We start from the raw sequence: 10,605 nt of genomic DNA on the forward strand, positions 1-10,605 counted from the left end.
GATCTCCATTCCTCCTTGGACCCTACAGGCCTTCCTGCATCTGGGCCAGACCAGAAGGGGATTCCATCTCCCCACTGCCTCCAACCCAGGTCTCCTTCGCTCTGTGGGTCTGCCGTTGGGGCCAAATCTGCACCAGAGCCCTCTGCTCCCGGTCTTTGTCAGGGCCGCGACAGGGTGGTGTAGACCGGCTGCTCCCAGTGCGTGGGGCTGTGTGACTGTGGCACGCTGGACGGGTCAGTGATGGCTGTATACAGGGGCCTCTGCGAGGGCCCCATGTAGGAGAAGGCAGAGTACAGCCCTGAGGCCTGGCTGGAGTGGGCGTAGTAGGATCCCGAGGCCTGGTGGTCAGCATACTCTGCAAACTGGGCCCTGGAGGCCAGTGAGGGGAAAGCAGAGCTGTAGTGGGGCAGGCTGAGGGGAGTGTAGGTGACATGGGAACCCCCTGAGGATGCTTCGGCAAAGTGTCCCCCCGAGCCGGCCTCACTCTTAATCTGGGCCTTGGAGGGGTCGGAGCCCAGAGGTGAGGCATGATGCTGCTGGTGCTGCTTGGATAGCCACGCCGCAGAGTGTCCACTGGCCGCGGCCAGGGCAGAGGAGATACCGTAGGCATAGGGAGATGCAGAGGACCCTGCTGCTGCCCCTGACCCAGCACTCTGTCCAATCCCCGGGTGCCCATTGGGGGGCAGGTACTGGTCAAACTCGTTCACATCAAATGGCTCCATGTTGGCCATCACCTCGTGGCTGATCTCACCGATGTCCACGTTGCCGAAATCAATGTGTGGTTTGCCTGACCCTGATCCAGAGCCACCCTCCGCTCCTACCCCCATTCCCCCACGGGATCCCCCTGCTCCACCGCCCTCCCGCTTCCCATCGCCCGACTTCCCAGACTGGAGCTCCGTCTTGGGGGTGGTGGGTGGTGTAGGAGGGCTGTGGCTCTGGCCTGTGGGGAGACACAAAGCAAAGATGTCAGAGATATTGTCAGCCTGGCTTGTGGTATATTATTTAGAATGGGGATGTGTGACAAACTGCATCGATAGGGCTGGTCAGACCCTGTGGCATACCTGCAGTATGTGGGTGGTGTCCATCAGCCAGAGGAGACCCCGCCCCCCCGACGTGGGCCGCCACGTCCAGGTGGAGGCTCTTGTAATGTGAATGGCTGACCTCACCCTCCGAGTGGCCGTCAGCTTCAGAGCCGGAGCCGGGTTTGCCATTCTTGCGGCGGCGTGGCTGGTACTTGTACTCCGGGTAGTCCTTCTTGTGCTGCTTCCTCAGCCTCTCCGCCTCCTCGATGAAAGGCTTCTTATCACTCTCATTCAAGAGCCTATGAGGGAGAAAATCGTTTTTGAAATACCAATGATAGAACATTTTAATTTCAGCCAGGAGGAACTTAAATTAGAGATGTTTTGTGCTGCTGGGTTAGGGTTATGCATGTGTCAAACTCTAATGTAGTCAGTCATTCTGTTTGAATGAGGAAATTACAGTAGTCTGAGAACATTTTACAGCATGTATTTTGATAACATGATGACCATAATATGTGTGTTAAGATAACAGTGACACAGTGCTGGTTCCTTACACACCTCCACATTCCAGAGGTCAATAACCTTGTCCAACTCCAATAGAAGAATAATTACATTTTATTTACCAGGTGGTCTGTGTCAACTGGGACATATCACCTTTTATATTCAATCTACTAAGTATTCTAGTATTTTACTTTGTTTAAAATGTCTAACTGGTGTAATGGCAACACACTCATAGGAAATGCTGCTATTCCCCTTGTTGAGCATTAAAGCATTTTTAGAAAAGAACAATTGACACTATTTCTACTGTGGAGATTATTTCTACCTGTCAGTTTTGCCTCTGAAACATTCACTTGATTTTCATCTCGTTCTAAATCGGATCCACCATCTGCACAGCTGCATCAGAAAACCTGCCCACACTAGGGGATTTTCGGCTGGACTGTAATGAAATTAAGACACAGGCTAAAGATGCATCCTGTGCACGTAACATAAATCCATATTACTGATGGTGGAGTCAGGGGGACTGGCATGAGAAAACACTGACCTTTTAGCCTCCCAGTTCAGCATGTTTCTTGGCCAATTATACAATCATGCGCGGGCTCAAGGTCAAGTCTTTATCTAATTAATGTTGCCTCCTTATAAGGTTAATGAATTAGCCTCTCTGTGCCTTCCAATCAGCACGCACTCGTCTGACCTAGCAACAGTCCTCCATATCTGTGTTTTAAAGGCTGACCGAACTAGCCATTCAACCTGTTGACCAGTAAAATCTTGGATATCTTTTTACATAGTAGGTTCTTTAATATGGCACTCTCAATTACAAATGAGAGGGCTGTAAAAGTGTATATCTGCCATAATGGTCTGTGCTTTAAAACATATAGATGAGGGGATTACAAAAACCTCAGTAATTCCCACTGCAGTCATCTCCCTCCTAAACCACCATGAATTAAGTGGGTTATGAAATTGGGCATTCCAGTCACTATAATGTGATTACAAAAAAACGCATAACTATATGTTTTTGGTTTTCTGTAGGCTACATAATCAACATAATTATTTCATTTTTTTTTTAGGTTGTAGGGCTTAAATCAACATTCCTTGGTGGGGAAACTCTCTAACAAGCTTTATTCTGAGCTGGTAGAATATTATTTTAAGATATCTCAGCTAATTTGATTGAGAAACTCATTGCTGTAAAGAAGGGAACCTGCCTTGAAAAATCTAAGATCTATGACTTTTTAAGTTGTTTTGATGTTTTATGGGTCCATAATTCAAAGCTACTGTAGCATGAAGTGTGCTTTGAACTTTTGACCCAGAATGTTGTGACTAAGAACGCATTTGAACTTGTGTAACCCTGGATGTTTATTGTTGTTTATCAAAGCGGACCGACGCTGTAATAAACGCTTTCCCTTACCTCCATAGTTTCCCGAGGGTTTTGCTGAGTTCAGCGTTGTGGAGGTGGGGATACTGGTCTGCCAGTTTTCTCCGTGCGGCCTGTGCCCACACCATGAAGGCGTTCATAGGCCTTTTCACGTGCGGCTTGCTTTTGCTGCCGGAGTTTACGCGCACAGGCATAGGCACGAGTGTCCAGTCGTAGCCGTTCAGCACCTGGCTCACTGCCTCTCGGATACCAATGGGAAAGCGATCGTCGTCTTCATCGGACTTGATGGAAATCCCGCCAGCTACATCGGATAGGGCGTCGTCGCCGACCCCTGTCAGCTGGGGCTGCGGACCGGACAGGGGTGAGTCTCCTCCGCCTGCGGCACTGGATGAGTGACCCGGTGACAAGGAGTGACCGTCGTCCGAGACCCCCGGACTCATTTCTAACTCAGATAAACTCTGCTCCTCTCCCGACATCTTTCCCCTCTTCCAAGAAAGCTTCCTCCCTCAGGTGAGTAACAGAAAGTGTACCGGGTATAGTTTCTTGGCCTATGGGTGTTCAACTACTAAGCCTAGCCCTATCCCTATGTCTGAACTAATGAAGAAGTTCAACCTTTTTCAGGAATATAAACTATTCCTGTTTAAAACTAAAGGATTGCTTCTGTCACTCGAGGTCTCCTTTATATAAACTCCCAGTCAGTCTCAACTCTCAGTCTACGTTCTAAAATTCTGTTAGGATTCCTCATCAAAGTTCTTTCCATCCGTGTTGCTGGTATCTTACGCTGAGCGCGTATTGTGGATCCCAGTTTACCTGTTGATTCCCACCTCTTGCTCCAGTAGAACAGTGTCCTCTCCCTTGCAGTCTTTGAAATTGTAGTCCTTTAGCTAAATACTGCAAAGGACATAAAGTAGAGTATGTATTAGAAAACAATACCCTAGTGAGTGAGTGAAATATAGAACATATTGTTAAACTGGGTGGTTCGAGCCCAGAATGCTGATTGGCTGACAGCCTTGGTATATCAGACCATATACCACCACAGGTATGACAAAACATGTATTTGTACTGCTCTAATTACATTGGTAACCAGTTTATAATAGCAATAAGGCACCTCGGGGTTTGTGGTACATGGCCAATATACCACGTTAAGGGCTGTATCCAGGCACTCCTCGTTGCGTTATGAGCAAGAACATCCCTTAGCTGTGGTATATTCACCATATACCACAGCCCCTCATAAGATATTGCTTAATTATAGCCTGTAGGCTGCTAAGCCTGTGTAGGCTGGGCTATATACATGCAGGTAGCTAATAGGGCTAAAGGGCTAGGCTGTAGCTTGTTTGCTCAGAATACTTTCATTGAATTAGCATATAAAGGATGTAATAGAAATTATTACGAAACGTGCAAAACTGCAATCATATAGAAGCGAATCTGAAGCCCATAATTAGTGCAGACGGTCTGTTATTCTAGCCCAGGCCTCGACTCCTGCTAACAAGCTACTGTTTAAGGTTTGGCACTTATTGCAAGCTCCCCAGAGAGAAAGTGTTGGAATAATACGAGCCCGCACCAGCACAGGGCTTCGATTTATACCTCGGAGCTCTTAGATAAACATGGGCTGGCGCTGGAAATATAAAACGCGTGGGTACGTGTGTATGCGCGTGTGTGAATTGGACACATTCTGTTTGAAAAAGTATAGGCTATGTGTCTGTATGAGGTCAAATGTGTAGTTTTGTCCATAGAATCAACGCCCGCCTGTGTAGGCCAACACGACCTTAACGTTTTGATTAAGCGAACTTGTGAACTGTAATAACAAACTATAGGCTGTTTGTTTTGGAATTGATTTACTCGTTGAATCAGTCATATTGTAGAAGTTAAATGCATAATGGTTGTCTCTCTAGTGCCCAATTGATCCTTTGTAACATTTGATGCCGCTGACATGCACACTGCTGGTGGTGAATTATCAGAGCATTGGCGGGACTGTGCCATCTCATCTGATACCTCAACCACATCCTGTTGTGCACCTGGTGGTCACAATTAACCCCCCGCCCCCTCTCCTTTCTGTACGCCGATTTGTTATCCTGTCCACGCACCTAGCTGTTGCCCCCATGATAGTGTTACATTGGTCAGTAGGGAGAAGAGCATGGGGTGGGGTGATGATGCTTCCTTTGCCACGGCCCAACAGTGTTTAATTACAGCCTTATTAGGCCTAATGGATCGCATTGCAACGCCGTGATCTTGCAAAGAGATTTGACTGGTGCGTTTTAGTCAATAAGGTTCTGATTAATACCAAAATACAGGTTAGACGTTGCCTTTCGTGGCTCTCATCCAGCAATAGCGCGCCTACTAGTATTTTCTCGAATAGCTGGACCATATGTCTGTTACGTTGAAGCTTATTAATAAGTATCTGGCACAGATGTTAATCTGAATAGGCCTATGTCCGTATGGGTAACTGCGCTCGCAACAAACGATCTCCAATTGCGCGTCCGCATATGAGGCTATGGGCCTACTTTTTATATGACAGGAGGACACTCACTCAGGCTACTTAGAATAAAATCTTGAAACTTTATACACTATATATACAAAAGTATGAGGACACCCCATCAATTTAGTGGATTCGCTATTTTAGCCACACCTGTCAGTATACAATCGAGCACACAGCCATGCAATCTCCATAGACAAACATTGGCAGTAGAATGGTCTTACTGAAGAGCTCAGTGACTTTCAACGTGGCACTGTCGTCGGATGCCACCTTTCCAACAAGTCAGTTCCTAGTGTCTGCTCTGCCAGCTCGATCAACTGTAAGTGCTGTTATTGTGAAATTGAAACATATAGGAGCAACAACGGCTCATTCGGGAAGTCGTAGGCCAAACACGCTCACAGAACAGGACCGCCGAAGTACTGAAGCACATAGCACGTAAAAATAGTTTGTCCTCAGTTGCAACACTCACTACGGAGTTCTAAACTGCCTCATGAAGCAATGTCAGCACAAGGACTGTTTGTTTGGAGCTTCATGAAATGGGTTTCCATGTCCGAGCAGCCACACACAAGCCTAAGATCACCATGCACAATGCCAAGCATAGGCTTGAGTGTTGTAAAGATCGCCACCATTGGACTCTGGAGCAGTGGAAACGTGTTCTCTGGAGTGATGAATCACGCTTCACCATCTGGCAGTCCGATGGACTGGGTTTGGAAGATGCCCAAATGCATAGTGACAACTGTAAAGTTTGGTGGAGGAGGAATAATGGTCTGGGGCTGCTTATCATAGTTCAGGCTAGGCCCCTTAATTATAGTGAAGGGAAATCTTAACGCTACAGAATATAATGACATTCTAGACGATTCTATGCTTCCAACTTTGTGGCAACAGTTTGGGGAAGTCCCTTTCCTGTTTAAGCATGACAATAGCCCTGTGCACAAAGCGAGGTCCATACAGAAATGGTTTGTCGAGATCAGTGTGGAAGAACTTGACTGGCCTGCACAGAGCCCTGACCTCAACACAATCGAACATCTTTGGGATTAATTGGAACTATGACTGCGAGCCAGGCAGAATGGAAGCAAGTCCCTGCAGCAATGTTCTAACATCTTGTGGAAAGCCTTCCCAAAAGAGTGGAGGCTGTTATAGCAGCAAAGGGGGGCGTACTCCATATTAATACCCATGATTTTGAAATGAGATGTTCGAAGAGCAGGTGTCCACATACTTTTGGTCATGTCGTGTATGTATAGGCTAATAACGGGTTTGTAATGGACATATAGGTGACAATAATTGATGACAACTCCGGTCATTCGAGTTGGTTGCTGCCAGAACAGAGTTCCTATGTGATTCAATCGCGAATTTTTTTTTTTTCAATGAGCAAATTTCTTTACAGAGAAAGTATTTTCACCAGGTTGTCCTTCAGATTAGTTCAGAACTATGAAAGACACACGGTTTGTCTGTCCTGTGATTATTAAAGCAGGAGTTAAATGCCAATTTATTCTCGTCCACATTGAAAACTCGTATCTAATTTATTGTCAGTATAGGCTCTACTGTATATATATATATATATATTGTGTAGCAAACAGTATATTGATTGTTCTCTACATTCCTCTTAAATGGTGTTTATGATGTCTAGCTTTCCATCAATTAGACTTTTTCTATAGCAACCGTTATTCATTTACATGAAAGAAGTGGACTCCAAAGCCCTTCTTATCGCTTGACCGAACAATAAATTGCCCTTGATTTACGAAAATATTTTCCCATGATTGATGCTGTAGTCTCTTTCCCTTAGTTGGTTGTAACGTGTTCATTTATTATAATACAATTAAAAAACTTTAACATATCCAGAAATGTGGCATAGCCTATCTGAATCTGAGTTTTTTTTTTATTCCAAAACAATTGTCTCTAAAGAATTGAATAAAACGTGACAATTCTATGACCTATTTGTGAATTTGGCCTTTGAGTTTGAGTTCTGATGCAGGTCTAGACTATTGTATGCATTGAACAGTTTGTTGGCACTAACCACTGATCAGAGATGACGAGAACACGTCCAGCTTTTAACGCATTATGAAATGGATGATCTTGTTGACTAACTTTCTCTCAATGAATGAGTATATTAGTCAACCTGTAAATACTCACGAATAAATAAGCCTAATACTGTCAAATGCCTCATCTAGTTGAAAATAGTTCCATGCGTCATGAATGTCGGGATAGTCAGTAGATGTAATTAAGGAGTCAAATTTTGCTGTTAATGGGAAAAGTTTCGTTGAGTTCAACTTGAACTCGATCAATCCCTGACGTTATATCTAAAACTATATTTTTCACTGGTCTAGAAATAATTGTATAACTTCTAAAGGACCGTTTACGACAAGGCACACCTAAACGGAATACATAACTTTAAAGCTGGTTCATAATTGAAATTGTATGTCTGTAGGCCTATTTGTATTAACCTATATAGTCTGTAGCATACACTTGCAAAAAATATATATAATATCTTACTGGGATGCGTATTAAACATGTATTTCTCCTGCCTGTCACGATAATCATCTCCTGCTATAACAGAGCAGGCGATGCCCACTTAACACAGCAGGATTATCCTAAGAGACAGTTTAAATGTAACAATAGTAATATGATAATAGTTATGATGATAATAGCCTAATAATAATAGTATAATAATTTAAATAAAACAATAATTTAGAAAAGATGCAGGTGTAATACATAATTTCTAACTGCACAATTTAGATTAACTTTATGGCTTGATTATTTGACAAATGAAAGAAAGAGAGAGAGAGAACAGCAGAGACAGGAAAGTATTTCAAAAGCTAAGCGCCTTACTTCAGTAATGAAAAATGAGGTCGCCCGCTTAGCACGAGAGTCCGTGTGTTCCCGAGTTTCCAAAGTGACGCTCGCGCTCACTCCCTAGCCCCCTCGCTCGCGCTGCTCATCTATGAATGCTTGCTCTGTGTCGCGCACCGGGGCTTAAAGAGCTCCGTTGTGTGAGGAAAGAGAAAAAAGTGGGGGGAAAAGTCTTAAAGGAGCAGCAAACTTTCACGCATGCAACACCGGCAATCAATGTGATTGGTCGATGATTATTTTGCTCAGTTTCTTGCAGGGCAAGATTTCACTGTCAAAATTAGCATCAATATTATGCTAATATTATCGCTACCTGAATAATGTGGAGACGCCTCGATTGTTTTGGTTAGGTAGGCTACTGATCTATTTCTAGGCTGCAGTGCCATCAGATTCTGTGGAATGAGATGCTGCATTTGGGTTTGGGTATTTCAGACTTCTCAAAAGCAATATCTAGCCTATGGAAAATCCCTTCTGTTGGGAAAATGTATGTGAAATCGTCCATATTTGGGGTGTGCTACTTTTTGACCCTCTTGTAGTGATCAGAGTAGGGCAATTCCAATGTGGAACACAAAAAACTATAATTCAGTAAGAAATATAATTTTGTCAACGTTGTGATTTTTCAGATCCATGTTATTCTCATACGTCATTATAGCCATTACAGATTGGGTAGCAGATTTTGATTTAATGATTTCATGTGCTGGAAGTTTTTATATTATTGATTTAGAATTAGGGATTCCATCTCTAAATGTAGGCATAGACTAAATATCTATATAATGCTCAAATCATAAAAGAGCAATGTTGACTATGATATTTGTCATGTTACATGTATTAGAGAGGGAAATTAGCGGCATGCGCAATCCTTTACTGAGAGATTTTCATTTGCAAAAGCTTATAGGGCCACACCAAAAAGAGACCTTAAAAACATAAGCCATCACTCAATTTCAAATGAAAAAAATGATTTGTGTTTCTGAATAATTCATAAGGCCTGTATTATAAATAGGTCTACCGGCTAGCCTTATGTGCATTTACGCATGAGGTAAACATTGGGTAATGTGAACGCAATCACAACATTGATATTTACCTATACTCCACAATATCCTTGAACGCGTTCCAATGGAGAAATGTTTTCGTCTTATTGTTATTATTATTATTATAAGCCATATATTTTTATAAAATTAAATAGAAGAAGCGTAGGCCTATTCTCTGATGTTATCAAATGTATTTGCCTGTTTCTGCATTTCCTGTTGGTGGTGTGAATTTGTATTTGATTTGAATGATAGGCTACTTGATGTAGTGTGTCCCACAGGAGCTTGTCCAGCACCCTGTCACTCGCATCACTGGATACACGCGTCAACAACTGACTTTGATGTGTCTCTTTTTATCCTGTTTGAAGTGATGTCCGGGGACATCACCTAAATTAGCAGCGGGGTCTCAGAACACACTGAAGCTTTGTTTTTGCACGCTCATATCAGAGTCCCTCTCTGTCACTTGGAGACGAGAGGTCGTCGTACTGGTCCCGTGTGGCTCAGTTGGTAGAGCATGGCACTTGCAACGCCAGGGTTGTGGGTTCAATTCCCACGGGGGGACCAGGGTTCAATTCCCACGGGGGGACCAGGATGAATATGTATGAACTTTCCAATTTGTAAGTCGCTCTGGATAAGAGCGTCTGCTAAATGACTTAAATGTAAAATGTAAATGTACTGGGGGGAGGGGCACGCACTCCACATTCTTAGATTTACCCTATATTCTTGGGTATATTGCTGCACCTGCTATGAGCAACTAATAGACATCGTTGTTGTCTCTTTCAATACAGTCCAAGTTTATTACGTTTGTTATATATATTTTTTAATATTAATCTAATTTTAGATAAAGATTTTACGCACGTTTTACGCACACAAACTAGGCTAAGTGAACAGTTGGCCTATAGGCATTTATCTCTCGATATTTTGTAGTTGATTCATTTAAAATGCACTGACACTGGTTTGTTGGATAGAGCATCAACGTAGACCTACAGTAGACTATCCAGTGCAGGCCACTGACTGTCGGAATTAAATATAATTCCAAGGCGAACACTGCGCTACTTCATCCTATGTGTGAGTTTTATAATTGCATCAGTGCTCAGTCACTTAGATACACATTTAAAACCAAACAGCATTTGGAGAAAATATAGAAAGTAGAGATATCATGGGTCGAACGCACACAAATACATGCGCTGTTCTTTTCAACAATGACCCCTTGTATTTCCTTCTCCCGACACTACCCCCTCATCCCAAAAAAATCACTTATTTGTTCATTATCCATGAATGTTGACTGTGATAAGGGAACCCTAACCATGAGTGAATCTCTCTGTCTGGTTCTCTCTCCCTCTCTCGCCCGTTCATTCCCTCTCTTCTCTTTGC

At 43.4% G+C, this 10,605-nt stretch overlaps 1 protein-coding gene across 1 annotated transcript; it reads right to left on the bottom strand.

The window, feature by feature from the left end:
• Positions 1-158: 158 nt before the first annotated feature.
• On the bottom strand, positions 159-3,350 carry LOC120034249 (transcription factor Sox-10-like). The gene is made up of 4 exons (XM_038980747.1): positions 2,923-3,350; positions 1,062-1,321; positions 854-940; positions 159-814 (listed from the first exon to the last, which is right to left on the bottom strand). Exons 1-4 carry the CDS (start codon positions 3,327-3,329, stop codon positions 159-161), a joined length of 1,410 nt encoding a protein of 469 aa, XP_038836675.1. The 5' UTR covers positions 3,330-3,350.
• Between the last annotated feature and the right edge of the window lie 7,255 nt (positions 3,351-10,605).

The sequence above is a fragment of the Salvelinus namaycush genome, chromosome 41 (genome assembly GCF_016432855.1).
Source record: "Salvelinus namaycush isolate Seneca chromosome 41, SaNama_1.0, whole genome shotgun sequence".
NCBI lineage: Eukaryota > Metazoa > Chordata > Actinopteri > Salmoniformes > Salmonidae > Salvelinus > Salvelinus namaycush.

Coding starts and splice junctions, on each gene's coding strand:
- LOC120034249 (XM_038980747.1), bottom strand. CDS start 3,329: ATGAGTCCGGGGGTCTCGGACGACGGTCACTCCTTGTCACCGGGTCAC. Junction 1,322..2,922: donor ACCCTCGGGAAACTATGGAG/GTAAGGGAAAGC, acceptor TCTCCCTCATAG/GCTCTTGAATGAGAGTGATA. Junction 815..853: donor CGATGGGAAGCGGGAGGGCG/GTGGAGCAGGGG, acceptor TGGGGGTAGGAG/CGGAGGGTGGCTCTGGATCA.